This window comes from Heterocephalus glaber, unplaced genomic scaffold (assembly GCF_053883595.1).
Source record: "Heterocephalus glaber isolate CG9 unplaced genomic scaffold, H.glaber_assembly_v1.0 deba00001457, whole genome shotgun sequence".
In the NCBI taxonomy this organism is placed as follows: domain Eukaryota; kingdom Metazoa; phylum Chordata; class Mammalia; order Rodentia; family Bathyergidae; genus Heterocephalus; species Heterocephalus glaber.
In genome coordinates this window covers 13,422,705-13,439,905 of record NW_028258305.1, presented here as the reverse complement: position 1 = coordinate 13,439,905, position 17,201 = coordinate 13,422,705, and the positions used below count along the sequence as shown (strand labels likewise).

The 17,201-nt window shown below is 33.3% G+C and overlaps 1 protein-coding gene and 1 pseudogene across 6 annotated transcripts in view; one reads left to right on the top strand and one right to left on the bottom strand.

The window, feature by feature from the left end:
* Positions 1–1,458: 1,458 nt before the first annotated feature.
* Ppp4r3b (protein phosphatase 4 regulatory subunit 3B) overlaps positions 1,459–17,201 on the bottom strand; it is a 61,765-nt gene continuing 46,022 nt past the window's right edge. For 3 of the 6 annotated variants that reach the window (XM_013066445.3, XM_004867259.3, XM_021246301.2), the window contains 5 exons: positions 15,116–15,285; positions 13,000–13,139; positions 12,422–12,606; positions 10,675–10,877; positions 1,459–3,061 (listed from right to left, as the gene is read on the bottom strand). In XM_013066445.3, the coding sequence (XP_012921899.1) occupies positions 2,966–3,061; positions 10,675–10,877; positions 12,422–12,606; positions 13,000–13,139; positions 15,116–15,285 (794 nt within the window). In that variant the 3' untranslated portion in view covers positions 1,459–2,965. Of the gene's footprint in view, positions 3,062–5,688; positions 5,895–10,674; positions 10,878–12,421; positions 12,607–12,999; positions 13,140–15,115; positions 15,286–17,201 lie in introns of those variants that run through there. The other 3 variants (XM_013066446.3, XM_087216356.1, XM_087216357.1) reach the window with 2 other exon arrangements.
* LOC147826960 (reactive oxygen species modulator 1 pseudogene) lies at positions 9,419–10,005 on the top strand (annotated as a pseudogene).

Sequence of the window (17,201 nt, the reverse complement as noted above, 5' to 3'; positions counted from 1 at the left end):
ATGATCACAATTATTTTCATTTGAAAAGATATGCAGCTGCTGTATGGACTAGTAGGTGGAATAGAATAGTTGTGGCTGTGTCAGGTATGAGGAAATCCAAAGAATAGATATCTTGGGCATTTATCATTACTTTTAAGGCGAGCCAATTTGGACTTGAGAAAATAGAGCAGATACTTTGAAAACACCAGGAACAATGGACTGTTAAGTACTGCTGGATCAGGGATTTAGCTCAGTGGTTCCTCCACCTGCTTTGCAAGCCAAAGGTCCCGAGTTCGCCCCTGGTAACAAAGAGAAGTACTGCTACTGGGTGTAGATCTTTTATAAGACCTTAGAATAATTTTCTGTAATCTGTTTAAAGATAACCAAAATATCCACTGTTGTTTCCACCAAAATTTCTACCTTTTTCTAGTTACAGGACAACCATGAAGTTTAATTTAGAATTTCATTTTATCCCCCTATAACTATAAAGTTAAAAAAGGATACCAAAACTAAACAAAATTTGCTTATTTTAGCTACACAGTTCCCAATGTTCAACTACAAAAATCCTAGTATTCTACATGTTGCATTTTTATCATTATGGACAAGAAAAACTAGTGATTAAAACACAGGAATGTTTCATGTAACTTTTTATTAAAAATAACATATTTGATATGTTCAGAAATACTTCAAGGGGACCTAAGGTATACAAATGTGTACTCTGGCTTGCTTTACTGAGTGATGAAAAGATACAAATATCCTGACCTGACCTGTCTGAGGGTAGTCATTCAAGACAGCAGCTAATGTGGAATCTTCATAGTTGTGCTTCTAAGGTATTTTTATTCTCATTGTGCATGAAAACTGCCATTCTGGATTTCAAGAAAACATTCAGATTTGTACTTTAAGAGTTCTTAGGATGATGAGAATGATTTAAAAGCTTAAGACTCATGACAGTTCTTCAGAATATTAAAGTCTTCATAAAGTCCAAATGTTGATACTTCCTACTGCGATTTAAAGTTAAAGAGTCAAGAGTAAACAGGAAAATGTTTTAGTCTAGACTGCTTAGATTAAGAAGGAATTTAGTAAGAGGTAAAAAGTAGCGGCTCGATAAAATTTGAAAGAAAGCATGATCATATAGCAACTTTACTGATGTTGGCTGAAAATACCTTGACTCACATGTTATTAGATGGAAGATTTTCATTATAGGTACACCTTAAAGAGGTAAGAATAATTTCACGCTGTCATGTTTTGGTGCTGAGATTTTATTCGCCCAAGGTTACCCTTTTGTAAGTCATCAACATCAATGGTATTTAAAGTGCAGTTAGCCTTATCTGTTTAGGACGATCTTTCAGATTGGTATATGACCTAGTGATTTATATAATAAATATTTATGGATAATTGTGACTTTTAAAAGATAATGTAAAATGGACATATCTCAAAACAGTTAACTCATATTTACAATAAAACAAACACAAACATTAATCATGGAATTACAGGGTCACATTTTAATTCCTGAATTTTACATTTCAGCATTAATATCACCACATGTATACAAATGGTGTAAAACAAGTACAGTGGTATTTTTAATACAAAATAAACATCTGTTTTATGGAAAAACTATACTTCATATCTACACAGACAGCCCATCTTTTCCAAACAATAGCCAAATGAAAATTAACTACAAAATCTCCAAAACAGGGGAAACTGCTTCAGTTTAAGCTATTCCAGGAGAAATGGACCCATAACACATTACAAATGTGATCTAAAGACTGTAGCTGGAATTACTATTTTTAGATTTTTTTTTTTTCTCAATGCATTAAATTGTAGTTTGGGGACATTTTTCTCATCTCAGCATGATCTCAGATCACAGATGAGCAAATTAACATTAAAATATTTACAGTTAACTGGCGGTTCTAAAAAATAAACTTAACTGTTTGCCTCAATTTGTTATTTTTAATTCATTTACATATATGGAATGTGCTTTTACTCTTAAAAAAGCAGCTTCTGTATTACACCCTTTGATGGAAAAGCTTAGTATGTCCACGTGGCTTTGACACTTAAGTAACTTCCTGGATCAAAATGGCTTTAGATATTAAATGGTGCTTGTATTCAGCACCACTTTTGTCTTTGTAAGTTTTACTTTAACATTTGCCTCCATTTCTGAATAGACACACAACTTTACCAATAAAGCAGCACGTGACTTCCAATTATACTCAAGATTGTACTGGTAGGTGGTTGAAAACTGTTCTACCCACTCCCAAGGTTTTTCTAAAGAGGATAATTTTGGAATTCCAATATACTGTTTCTTGGCCACTGTTATCTCTAAAAGTGCTGAGTTTAAAGTTATATTAACAAAACTATCCATTTTGAAAATCCAGCTTGTCTTTGTCAAAATACATATTGAAAATTCCTGGTGTAGAAAACTCAACATATGCTGTAATGCGGGATGTACTTCCCTTCAACAATCCAAAAGGCTGAATTTGTGAAATCCTCCAAGAAATGGTCCCAAATTTGTTGTCCATAAAAATTCATTTTAAAAAGAGGCAACTGTTTAAAACAACAACATGGCCAGCACCATTATACAAGTAATATTGTTGGATTTGGAACTGAAGTTTTATAAACTTTGCCTAGATTGGACACCCCCCGTGGAGCAACCTTGCATTATTCTATTACCAATGTTTTTCCTCTAGCAAACCGTCCTAAAACCTGAGACTTTCCAACGAGCTATCTCCCAGGCTCCAGTAACTTTTCTTTCTCTCCTTGATAGCCTGAAAGGCAAACCTCTTAATTACTAGCAATTAAGTTCCTGGGAAGCTTTTTTCTTTTTAAACAGAACTAAACTCTCCTAGCTGATATACAGAGGATCTTTTGCTACTCCTTGTGTATTTCTAAGTTCAAGTGAGAAGGCTTTCTGATTCAGATTTTTCAGCTGATGAAACAGATGCAGCAATTTAGTAAGACCACATGCTGGGGACCCCCAGTAAACATTTTATGAGCCCAGACGAGGTCTTTTCCTGGGGGATGTTTCTTCTTCTTCATCTTCCTCTTCATCATCTGGATAATCCACTAAGCCAATCAAACTTCCCTATTGAAGAATTAAAAAATGTTTTAAACACGTGTAACATTTTAAAAAAGTTTACTGTTACTAAGAAATATTAGAGTCCATTTTTCTAATTGCACATCTGAAATTAACACGTTTGAATTTAAGAAAGGAACTATTTAAAATTATGAACATTAACTGAGTACTAATTGGTGGCACTCAGCAACCCCAACTTTTTACATGTTTATCGCATTTTTAGTGAATCCTCAGAACTCAGCTCATTTTAGGAAAACTTCACTGTAGGAAAATGAGTATTTTCTCAAATAGTAACAAAATCATAACATTTAGGAGCTGGAAAGGACCTTGTAGATGACCTAGTTCACTTCTCTAATTTTATACTAACAAGTCTCTGTAGTCTCCATTCATGTATGTATTTCATCATTAAGTACACATTATTGTTTTCATTCTGCTCTTGAACAGTTTAAAAGGCTGAAAAAATGATAAAACACACGATCTGGTTCCTAAAAATCAATAAATAAAAATAAGGATGAGGTAATTCTGGATTTTGGCCTTTTATGAGTAATAGGCCCTTTGAAAATCCTGGACATGCTCCAGAAAACTGCAGATGTCCATAGGACTACATTCATTTTGATCCAATCTTAACAAACCTAACATATAACCTTAAGAGGTCTACTGTAAATACTGTATTTAGTTTATATTCTTAAGATCTCTAGGGGATAAACAAACCCAGTGAAGGAATGTATCCTCCATACAAAAGTAGGTTCATACATAAAGAACTATGGATCTGGCATAAACACTTTACCAGGATATAAGTGAAATGCTGTCATATTAATCAAAAAAGGCCTCTGAGCATCTACCACACCTTATCAGAAAGTCTGTGCACTAAACAAAACTTACATATGTGTGAGAATCTTTCTACATCTTGCTTGACTAAATCACACTTCTTAAGTCTGGATAAGAGGCAGTACAGCTAAATTTATGTTAAGAATATACTGACTATAGTTGGTGTGACTTCAAGTTACAATGCTACTATTTGATCTTGGGCAAGTGATTTAATATCTATATATCTTAGTTTCTACATCTATATAACTGGTTTAATAGTAGTGTTTAGATGTCATTGAACTATTTTGAAAATTAAATTGAAAACAAAGGATGTAAGCACTTTGGCACTGTACTAGGTATGTAGTGTATGTAGTTAAATGCTACTAATTGCCATTTCTGTTATTCACTGTTATTTGCTTACTAAGCCACACACACTGGCAGAGAAGAGAAAAAATTACAGTATTAAAAAGGCATCAATCTCATATCACAAAATGACAGTAGATTTCGAATAAAGCTTTAATTGTGTTTACCATTATATATCACAATGTACAGACATTTCAGTCCCAAATGGTTAATACTTTAAATGATTTCTTGCCTTAAGATTGTCTGAAAAATGCATCTACATAATTTTGAATTTTATTTATATTTTATATGTATATATACATCACAAATACACATTTAAAAATCATGTTTACAATAAAAGTAGAAATGTAAAGAGTTCAAAGTAAAAAGGCTTGTAGTAAGCTAAACAAGCCCTGTAAAGTTGATGGATTCCAGAGTTTTAATACATATGTAGGAATCTATTGTTTTAAATATCAGACTTGTTGGGGGGTGGTGATGGTACTGAGGATTGAACCCCAGGCAATTGTACTGAGCTATATATCTAAGGCTCTTTTTATTTACTTTTTAAAAAATTTTGAGACAGGATTTTGCTAAGTTGCTAAATTGCCCAGGCTGGGCTCAAACTTGTGATCATCCTGAGACAGCCTCCCAGAGCAGACTGTTAGTAGGTATAACTACCCATGTTCAATCATGTTCACTTAAAAATACATTATAGAATATTCCCATGATAGTAAAGTTGCATGTCATTCTTTTAAATTCTATTACATAGCAGGATATACTATCATACACTTAAAATTCTCTGTTGCATGTTTAGATTGTCTTTGTATTCTCTGATTTTGATAACAACCTTTTGTTTTTATTAATGAAACTGAGAACCATCTTTATACATGGACTATCATATGGATAAGATATGTGAAATTGGTAAGGTCCATATTTACAAATACATCTACAGTTGTACTGAAATTGATCTATAGTTTTCTTTTTTAGCACTGTTTTTTAAAGCATTACATTTACACATTTCATGTGCTTACATAGCCCACATACATAGTTTCTTTGGAGAAATTCAAATTCAAATCCTTTGTTCATTTAAAAACTAGGCTGTCATGCTGAAGTATGGGTTCTTTATATATTCCATATACCAGTTCCTATCTCACTTAGGATTTGCAAATATTTCCTTCCATTTTGTAGGATGTACAGTATTTCCCCTTTATAGTAGTATCCTCTGATACACAAGATTTTTAATTTTCAATAAATTTTTAATTTAGTTTTATTTTTTGTCACTCATGCTTTTGATATCAAAACCAAACCAAAACAAAACACCAAAAAAACAAAATATCACTGTGTAAACTAAGGTCATGGATATTTATTCCTGGTTGTTTTTTTTTTTAAATATTGTTAGGTCTTTCATCCATTTTGAGTTAAGTTTTGTACCTGGTATGGGCTGGGGGTTCAACATCATTCTTTTGCATGTGGATAATTAGTTTATAACATCATTTGTTGAAAAGACTTTTCTTAATGAATTGTCTGAGCACCCTTGTTGAAATCTCCAAGTTTTTCTTTCTCTGAGATGGGATCTTACTATGTTGCTGGGGGTGGCTTCAAATTCTTGGGCCCAAGTGATCCTCTTGTCTCAGCCTCCCAAGTAGCTGAAACTACAGGCTCATGTCTGTTTACTTACTTGTATTTTTTCATTCTACAAATGTGATGAAAATTTCCAATATGAAAGGATCAAAATAAATGACAATAAACTATAAAGAGATAATGAAAAATTTTTCTAAAACCAATAATATAAATTATACTCAAGTACTTTAGGTAAAAGATATTTTGGTATCTAATGGTGAAACTATAATTCATAATAATATAATGTAATACATTAATCTTAATGTATAATATAATGGAGTAATATATAATATTCATTATATTATTAGATCTAAGGGGATATAATTTAAAAAGTCATGCTTTACCCAGTGAAAATAAGGAATAGATCTTACTGAAATGAAATTTAAAACTTTTTAAAAAAATCAGCAACAATGTTAGTTTTGACTCTTCTAATTTTTGTAACAGAAAATTTCTTTCCCTTAACTGTATTGGCCAGTACCTCAGAATAATGGTTAGCTAATAGCAGTGACAGTGGCATCCTGTCTTGGTTCTAGTGTGCTTCTATTATTTCTTTACTACAAAACTAGCTTTTGGTATCTGACATATATATCATGTTAAGAAATTATCCATTTATTCCTATTTTACTGTTTACATTTGGAAATAATTATCAAAATCCTAAGTCCAGATCATATATAGAAATACCCATGTATGTAAAATGATGTAGAAGGTCACATATTGCTGTGATGCTTCTAATTCCAAGAAGGTGGAAACAACTTTAATGTCTATTAACAGGGGCTAAGTATAAAGATATATTCATTCTTTTGAATTCTATGCAGATTTATTTATTCTTTTTTTTTCAGATTTATTCTGATACTGAGAATTTGAAACCAGGGCTTTCACGTAAAGCTATATTCCCAGACCTCTTTTCATATTTTGAGACAGGGAGTCTTACTAATGACCTACATCCTCAGCTCTTTTTTCATTTTATATATATATATATATATTTTGGTACCAGGGATCGAACTCGGGTCCTTGCGCTTGTGCAGCAGGCGGCGAAACCACTGAGCTAAATCCCCAGCCCTTCATTTTATATTTTGAGGCAGGTCTCACTAAGTTGCTACATTGCCCAAGTTGGGCTCCAACTTGCAATCCTCCTGCCTTAGCCTCCCACAGTGCTGGGATTATAAATATGCACCACCACACCCAGTACAGACATTTTTAAATGTTCAGATATGGAAGTCCACCAAGACAAGCTTGTTACATGAAAAACCAAGACAAAGGGTTTTCTTTGTGTAGCGAAAAAAAAGTGTTTGCTTTAGCATCCACTAATGGCTTCTAATTCTGATTTTTTTACACTCCCCCCCATCCCACTTTTGTTATTGGTTATACAGATTAATGGGTTTCATTTTGGCATACTTCTACATACATTATACACTTTGATCACTTCATCCCCCGTCATCCTCCCCACTCCTAACCCTTAATATCACATTTGGGGGTTTTCAATGTGTATTATAAGTATTTTCTAATTGAAAATATGCTTGTTTTGTAGCTATACATTACTAAAGAAGTATTTTGTCTTCAGAGCATTCAGATCTTTAAAAATATCTTTTGTTTAATTTCATTAATAGTTAATGTCTTTCTAACCTTCAACTGTAGCAACTGACACTGATGATAAACTGACTAAACTTAAGGGGCCACTGGTGATAACTTGGCACCATTTAGGAATGTGGCCATAGTCTAAGAAGGTTGTGGGCATGTTAGTGCCTTATTTCTCTATACTTCTAACCTGCTTAGTTTCAAAAATTTTTTGTTTCTAATGATGGAGCAATTAATTTGTTTTCCAAACATCACTTTTTTCCTGGTTCTCCTAACCAACTAAAAACTCAAGGGAATATCACAGAAAAAAGAACAAGGAAACAAACAATAAGAGAGGAAAGTTAGGAAAATTTTAAGGTCAACCCAGCAAGCACCATCTAAACAGTAGTTTATAGTAAAAGACCAGAAAAAGTTCCAAAACTGAAGGACATGACTATTTAATTTCAGAATGTAGGATTAAAATTCCAAATGCTTTCAGAAGAAAATAAAATCACACAAAAAACATGAGGAATAAGAATGTCTGTAACTTCTTTGCAGCAGTAACTTCAAACTTCAGAGAAAATTACTGCCAGTATGGTTCTGCATTCAGTTAAATTTTCAGTCACGTGTGAGGTTAGAATAAAGACATTTTCATACCTGGATGGCCTCAAACATTACCTCTCATGGTATGTTTTTTTTTTTTGGTACTGGGGATCAAACTCAGGACCTTGTGCTTGTAAGGCAGGCATGGCACCACTGAGCTAAATCCCTGGCCTGTCATGGTATTCTTTTATCAAGAAATGAATGTTAACAAATGACACAGAAAACGACACAGAAAAGAAAAAGAGCAGCAATATATGATTCAGGGAATACGAAAAGGAGAGAAGCAAAATGAAGTCTTAGGATAATGGCAGAAGAACCCTCAAGACAAGAGCTATAGAGCAGGCCTTGAGAGCAACCAGTCTACATTAAAATACAAGGAGAGACTTCAAGAGAGATGTTTCTCAGGAGAATGAACACATGTGGAACTAATCTTAGAGATCCTAAAAAAATTAGTAGCAAGCACTTAACTACTGCAACAAATGAAAAAAGTGACAATATTTAGAAAAAGAGAAAAGTTATAAAAAATAACAGTATAGAAAAAATAATCATGATATTAAATTTTTTTTAAATTGTGATACAGGGAGGAGTAAAGGTGAAGATGTGATAAGGAGTATTCAATTCATGTGTGTATGTAAGAAAGCTAAATCTTCATTTACCATAATAAGGAATTAATGAATTATGTCTAAACTTGGTAAAACATTAGCATTAACATTCAGAAACGGAACAAACATGCCAGGTGTGGTGGTGCACCAGGTAATCCCAGTACTTAGAAGGCTGAGTCAGGAGGATTGACATCTTTATGGGGAAAAACAGAGGGCTGATTTTTTAAAAATATATTTGAAAATATGGGCTGGGGATTTAGCTCAGTGGTTTCACCGCCTGCTGTGCAAGCACAAGGACCTGAGTTCGATTCCCGGTACATATATATATATATATATGTATGTATGTAACTTTGATGTAAAAAAAGAAAAGCTAAGATAAATGGAAAAAGTGTCAAGCTGTGATCTAAACACTATACATTTATTAAAAACAAAAAGCTTGTAAAGCAAGTGCTATTTTATCGCCATTTAAAATGGCACAGAAGGATTAAATAACTTACTCAAGGTCAAACAGCTAGAAAAGGACACAGCCAAGATTTGAATCATGGAATAAAATCCCATGACAAATATTCTTAAAATAATGACACAATATTACACTCAATTGTCCCCTCAGGAAGTGAAAATTAATTTTTAAAAATTCTATTTAATTAACAAAATGTGTTTTAAACAAAATCTCACTCAAAATGCTATGAGCTTTAATCAAAAACATACTTCATTATAATACTGAATAAAAATTCTCCATAGCTGTTAAACAGTAAGCTCAAGCTTTTATTTTCTGTTTAAAATGAAATACATTCCTTCAGTTATGTACTACTATATTATTTGCCATATGCTGTTACACTAACAATTGTCCTATATTTACTCATTTTTATTTTAAGCCACCCTTTGGGGAAAAAAAAAGTTTCATATATTGACAAATGTAAATAAACAAGAAAAAGTTTCATATAAAATGTAAACTTTATTAAAAAAAGTAGGTGAATTACCGAGGCCATGAGCAAGATGCCAGTGGCCATGGGTCCCTACAGACAGTCCCAGCCAAGCTGCTTCGACAGAGTGAAGGGTTTTGTGATGGGGTGATGGGTTGTGCTGTGGGGATGGTGGCTGAGGCACTCTTCGGCACCTTTTCCTGTCTCAGGATCAGAATTCGGAGTCAGGAGCTGATGGGCGGCACTGAGAAAACCTTAATGCAGAATGGCGGCAGCCTTGGCACATTCATGGCCATCTGAATGGGCATAAGATGCTAACCAGGGGAGTGGTTGCCTGCTGCATTTATACATTCCCATCCAGCCCCTGTACTATAATAAAAGTCTTTCCTTCTCAAAAAAAAAAGAAAAAAAGAAAAAAAGAAGTGTAAACAATAGGGAATATATTTGTCATGAGAATTAAAGACTAATATCCTTAGATACATTCACATTAAAAAAATAAAAACCAGATTTTAAAGGGCACTATGAACAGATAACATACAGAAGAGCAAATTCAATCTCTGTACTAATAAAGGAATATGAAACTGGGAAAGAGATTTATATATTCTCCCCTACCTCCCGGCAAATACAAAAGATAATTTTAACAACACTCACAAAGCTGCAGTGAGGCAGCACATTCACTCAGTGCCAATGGAAACATAAGCTAGTGTAGGCTTTCTTCTAGGGAGGAATTTGCTAAAAATGTGTGAAGGTATTTTACTACTAATCTAGTTAAGAAAATAATTTAAAATTCAACATTAGTATTCAGATAAGCAAAATATTAGAACCAACTTAAATGCTTAAAATACAACTGGGGGAGGGAAAAAAAAGATGCTTACATATATTGTGATATAGCTAAGAAAACTGAACATGAACATTTTAATAACAAATTATAATAATATAAAAACATAAAAAAATGTGTTATAGAAGGATTTCAATTATGTGACAAATAAACCCTTGGACCTGAAGGAAAGTAAATAAAGCAAATGTGAGCCATCATGTTATGATGACAACATGTGTAGTATTTTTCTTCTTTGAAAGTATTTTGATTATCCAAATTATCTTCAGTAAGCATAAAATAATTTTACAGATAGAAAATGCACAGTCTGATTGTGTGTAGTGTTATTTCACATACCTTGGTGGCTGTTACTGATGTAGCCAAGTTTGTAGTTTTGGAAGAAGAACCATTAGAACTTGTGGGTGGTGTCTGAGCCACTACAGATTTACTGTTTGTACTGTTTGTTCCATTAGTAGCACTGGCAGAGTGGGAGAAAGTAAATTTGAAGCCACCAGAAGATGTCCTTTTGGGAAGGTTTTCCTTGTCTTCACTTTCTTTTGCTAAAGCAAAAGTAAAAATTTGAACCATTATCAGTTAAGTACTGCTAAATCAAATCTTCTCAAAGAACAATAAATAAAAAACTTATTGGCTTTGCTTTCTAAGAGCTAAAAGAGTACAAGATGGTTATTGTGATACATCTTTATTAGCCAGAATACTAGAAATCTATGTATTAGAACGAACCTCAAGAATCATGTAACAAAATCAGTGGTATAATTCTAAGGTACAATTCTACAGTGCTGTACCTAGTATTTACTTGTAAAGATTCATTAGCTATCCACCTCTTTCTTTTATTGTGTTCTGTTTACTGGGTCTACACTTCTTTACCCCTTGCTAATCTAATAAACTTTCCCACAGGTCAATATTTCAAATGCCTAAAGACAATGATCAAGTCTAGCGGTCTCTTAATCCCTGAATAGTCCACATTCCTTTATGTGCTTCTTTTATGGCATAACTGTCCAGTCCCTTTAATATCGGGTTACTTCCATTTTTGAGTACTATTCTTAAAGGCACAGCACTCAACACTGGATGCAGTACTTCAAGAATGGCTTTAATGGGCCAGGGATTTGGCTCAGTGGTTCCACTGCCTGCCTTGCAAGTACAAGGTCCTGAGTTTGATCCCCGGTACCAAAAAAAAAAAAAAAAAAAAAGAAAAAGAAAAGAAAAAAAGAATGGCTTTACTGCTTCTAGCATTAGTGAGTCCAGTACATATAATGACTAACAAAAAAAGAATTTGTCTACAAAAAGGTTTCTGTTCTTTAGGACATTTTAATAGGCTATTTGCTCCCCTAAGGTGAAGCAAATAAACTTAAGGCACTAACCAGTGGGAAGGAGAGTAAAACTGGCAACAAGAATTTCAAGGAAAAAGTAATAAATCAATAAAATGAATTTTCTAATAAGAACTGCTTTCAGAAAATGTCACTTTTAAAGCAAGTTCAGGAAATGCTTTTGTCTTAAAACATGTAAATTTTGATTAAACATTTAAGTGAAATTTGCAGGACAATTCTTCAAAACTAAAATTCCTCAGGCCATAAAATTAAAGTGATTAAGATACTAGGTAAGATCTTACTTTTAAAAAACAAGTTAAATATATATGAAAGCCAGAAGTTTAACATTTTCTTATTATATCTTTATGCAACTTCTGTAACTATAAAATTTCAAAGAGTAAAGTTACTTCTTTAAGCTCAGTTTTCTGAGCTGTAAAAAGCAGAGGTGGAGGGCTCTAACAGGTTTTTATGGATCTATTGCCTTTATTATTCACTAGTACTAGAACTCTGCAATAGGTATAGTAATAGAAATAAAAATCTGTAGTGGGATTTTAGCATAGAAATTAAGCGAAGACTGTTCAGAGGTTAAAATATAAGTAGACAATGAAATTTCTAAATAGAAAATGAACAGCATCAAAAAAATGGAAAGGTTCAAGGAACCTTTTAAATATGAAAAGAACTCCCAGATTTTGAAAAAGCATTTAATTTAAACGGACGTTCTATGACTAGACCACAGCGACTGAATAATTTCTGTACTAAAAAACTCAGAATGTTAATACCTTTCTTAGTCTCCATAAACTTTTCAAAACTATCTGGAAAATCATCTTCTGTCTTAGATTTTTCAATTGGTGTCACAACTGATTTTCCTTCTTCCTCTTCATCTTCATTAAACCACATTTCTTCATCCTCTTCCAAGGCTTTTGTATCTCTGCGAAATCTGTTACTACGCAATATAGATGGTACACTGTAAGAAATATATCACAAATACTGAGTAATGATTTAAAGTTTATTACTGGGTTAAATTTGATAGAAAAAAATGTATAACTGAGAGGAACAGAAATAATTTTAATTTCGTATAAATTATATCTAAATCACCTCTTTATGATACAAGATGTAGACAGAATTCTCCAACATATTTTTTGCATGTTATAAAGTAAAGTAAAAACTCATCTTGAGTTATTATACAGAGTAGTAATTCATCCTATAATGGATCTGGGTTATGCATGACACTGTACCCATTACTTTGTGCTACTGCTATCTAGGCAGAGAAAGAAAATTCCTCTATAAATGTCACATGTAACATCTAAAGTATGTGGACAATTTTGTAGGCTATAAATGCAATATACTTAAACAATACCTGTTTAGTTTCTGATTTTGTCTGTCTCTTTCTTGCTCATATTTAGTCTTCAATCCTTTGAATGTCTGAACATATTCAATCGATTCAAGTGCTTTATAAAAATTTTCAACTATATGTGCAGTAAGAGACTTGATATCTTCCTGTATAAGCACAAAATTTACATTTCAAATACAATACAATGCTTGTTAGAAGAAAAATAAAATGATTTTTCTTATAGTTCCAAAGCTGATCCAAAAAATTTTTCAAAATCATCTTCCAAAAATAAATGTCCCAATTTCTTTCTACATGAGCTGGGACTCCACAGAAAACTTGGAAAAAAAGGAGCAATTCACCGAAGCCCTTTGCGGGGACTATAAAGAACATTTGAGAAGTCAACAGATTCAGTTTATGTCTATTATTTGTATTTACAAAGCACTTTAGAATTTAAGTTTTATTACACTCATTTTACAAAAATAAATTGAGGCTCCGAGAGAGGTTGGATGGTTTCATCAAGAACACACAGCTTGTTAGAGGGCAAATGTTAAAATCATTTTCAACAAACAGGTGTTAATGACTTTCTGTTTTAAGTTATCAAAATAGTAAGGTTAGTTTCCTTTGACATTATTACATATACAGATCTAATAAACTATTTGGAATTCTACTTGTCTACTCTTGCAGTGTTCCTAGTGTATATGGAACATAAGGATAAGTTTTGGGATTCAGTGCATTCAACATATATATATATATATTTATATATATATATTTATTTTTAGAGAAACATTCAATCATAGGAACAGGGATAGGGTTCTGAACCCTACATTTTATTTTATCATGTATAAAGTATCTCACCAAATTTTTAAAGGAAAAAAGTTCTGATTCATTGGAACAATATACTATGAACCTGAGTTAAGATATCTAGTGAGATGGTTGATTATGTTCTTCTTTTCTAAGAGAAAGACTATACTTCTATCCTCTTCATCCTTTCAAAAACCGTATTCTTGGCAAGTGACCACTCTTAGAAAAATTATCTAGTCAGCTAAACAATCGTCATATGAGAACAGCAAGTCATCAGTAGAAATCTGATTTAAAAAAAAACAGAACCCAAAATCTAAAACTAGAGAATTTCCAGTTTTGACTTTTTTTTCAAGTTCTTTCCAACTATATAGCCATTTCCTTGGTGGAATTAATTCTATGTGTATATGTGCAGGAGTGATAAATTTATTGTACTGTTTCTATAGTTATGTGTCTTATTCCAGTTTTTCATATACAGTTCTCTTCAGATTTTTTTTGGGGTACAGGGGATCGAACTCGGGACCTTGCGCTTGCGAGGCAGGCAGTGGAACCATTGAGCTGAATCCCCAGCCCTCTTCAGATCTTTTTATGACAAATGTTTTGTTGCCTGAAACTGAGCTCGGATACAGCTTCAAGTGCACACTGTATGGATGCTCATGAATAGTTCAATGAATCACTTCAGGTATCTTAATTTTCTCAATTGCAATATAAGGTAGTTGTACTAGTTCATCAAACTTCCTGGTCTCTTCAACTTTAAATTCCAGGATTTCATCCTACTTTTCATGTATCCTGTATCAATGACCACTGAATAAATTACTTTTCAATCTCTCTATTCATTTTTATAACTATTCCTGTAATAAACTAGCTTTTTAAAAGAGATCACACGAATAGCAAGCTTGTTCAAAATGTCCATATATATATGTTAAATCTGATGTTGAAACACTGGGGCAATATAAATGGAATTGAGAAAACTGAATAAATACAGGTTTAAAAATTGCTGCATTTCACACTTCAAAATTTTGGGCTGAGGCTGTGGCTCAGTGTTAGAGCACCTGCCTAGCAAGCATGAGAACCTGGATTTGACCTCTAGCACAGAACAAACAACAAAATAAGAAAACAGAAAACAAATCACTACATCATAACCCTGTGACAAATAAGAATATAAAAGTAACTCATTTAAAAAATTTTAGTTTATTGGAAATAGATTTTAAGGCACAGAATAAATTTCAGGAGAATAAGAATGCAGAAATTGTTTTGCTTAAATATAATTAATTTACTTTTACATATAATTACATATAGATAATTCTTTTATATGTAGTTACCAAGAGTTCTATAATATACTTACCACTCTTATAAACTCAAACAACTCAATGACTGCTGAATTCAACAGATTGTACCGAGTTCCATTATCCAGGAGAGCATTAATAACTGGCTCAAAAAGATTTCCCTTGGTGATGTAACGATTGTAAAATTCATCTTTAAGGCCAATTATCCGTCTCATAAAACGAAGAGCACCTAATTTAAAATACAGGAAATAAGGTGATGATCTTACTAATATTATTTTACAAATACTTTTGCCATAAAGCAATGTATTTGTTCTTCTCAAATATAAAGTAAAATTGTACACTGAAGAAAATTGTGCTTTGAGAAAATTAAGAGTTTATGGAAGGGAAGATAGCTTAAAACTCACACAAATCTGTAATCAGTGCTTAAACAATAGAAAAAAGAACTAGTATTTGGGAGATGAGTAAACTTCCAAGGTGGTCAGCTCTATGGCAAAGACAAGAAAAAATATACAAAATCTACAGAATACAATTTCTGGTTATATTTAGAGCAGAGTTGATGGATGCAGTGAATGCTGCTCAGAATAAGTGAGGACACAGGATGGGCATAGAAATGGTGTAGGCGCCCCAGATATTAAGGCTGCTGTGCCTCTCTGGCTTTGGCAACAGTTCTTCTCAATTTCCTGAAAATATTGTCAAAGGGGCTGCCAGTAACATAACAGATTTTAGAGACAAGATCTAACAATGTAATGTGTAGTACAGCTTTGTTGTTGTTTTGTTTTTTTGAGACAGGGTCTTGCTATGTAGTTCAGGGTGGCCTTCAACTCGCTAGCTTCAAAATTTTGATTTTTGCTGCCTCATACTTCTGAGTGCTAAGATTACAGGTATGTGTTACAATGCCTGGCTTAAAATCTCCACAATGGGGTTGCAATTCCTCTGTCCTGCTGCCAGGTGTCTCATTTGAATTTCATCTGATGTAAACAGTTAACCACTGGGAGTTTAAACTGCTCAATGGGAGAGTCACACATTGTATTACCAGTGGTACACATCTGGGGAATGTGTTTAAGGTTTTTGTTGCTGTTGTTTTGTTTCACTTTTCTACTGGAAGCCATAATTCCTTTCCCACTATTCTAGCTCCCCTTAGTATGGAAATCATTTGTGAACCAACACTACTTTTGCATTATAATGTCATCTGTTGTTTACCAATTCTGTATGAGCTATTTTGCCTTGGGAAAATATGCGGTGTGGTAAATCAGGTTATATTTATAAAAGAAGAAACTGGGTTGAGATGTGGCTCAGTGGCAGTGTGCTTGCCTAGCATGTGTGAGGCCTTGGGTTTGATCTCCAGCACCATGGCAAACAAAAACAACAAAAACCAACAACAAAAATACACACACACACACACACACACACACACACACACACACAGTCAGCCAAGCATGACAGTACACAGCTGTAATCCAAGGCTAACCCAGGAAGATTGCTGCCAAGTTCAAGGTCAACCTAGACTACAGAGTAACTTTAAAACCAGCCTAGAATAGTGACCTGTTGCAAAACCAAAAACAAAACAAATAGAAAGGACAGAAGAGAAAAAATAGAGTAATGAGTAAATGGTATAATTTTGCTTTTTCACATTTTAGAATACTAAAAAAGAAATCTGTTTCTTAACTAGCTTTTCTAATTCTTATGGAACACACAGGAATTGTAATTTCGGTCCTTTAATTTTATATCTGCTGACCCTTTAACTTGTAGCTTTCCCGCTTAGTTTAATTTATTCTACAAATGCCATTAGTTAAGGCTTCTGACTTTTTAATGTCAATCTCTCAATTCAACCCTCTTTAATGGTGGAAGAAGTTATGCCTGTTAGAACAGGTTATAAATATTGTCTGAGAATAAAATAGAAATAGGCCACATAGGATAAAATGTATGTTAACTGGGCCAGGGATTTAGCTCAGTGGTTTCACCGCCTGCTGCGCAAGCGCAAGGACCTGAGTTCAATCCCCGGTACCAAAAAAAAAAAAAAAAGTATGTTAACTGTGACACCAAACAAGTGTGGGCAGAAGTACTAGACTTACAACATCACTGCTTTCTTTGTGGCAGGATGACAAATAGTTTACTTAGGATTGAAACAACTGAAGCATTAGGGTC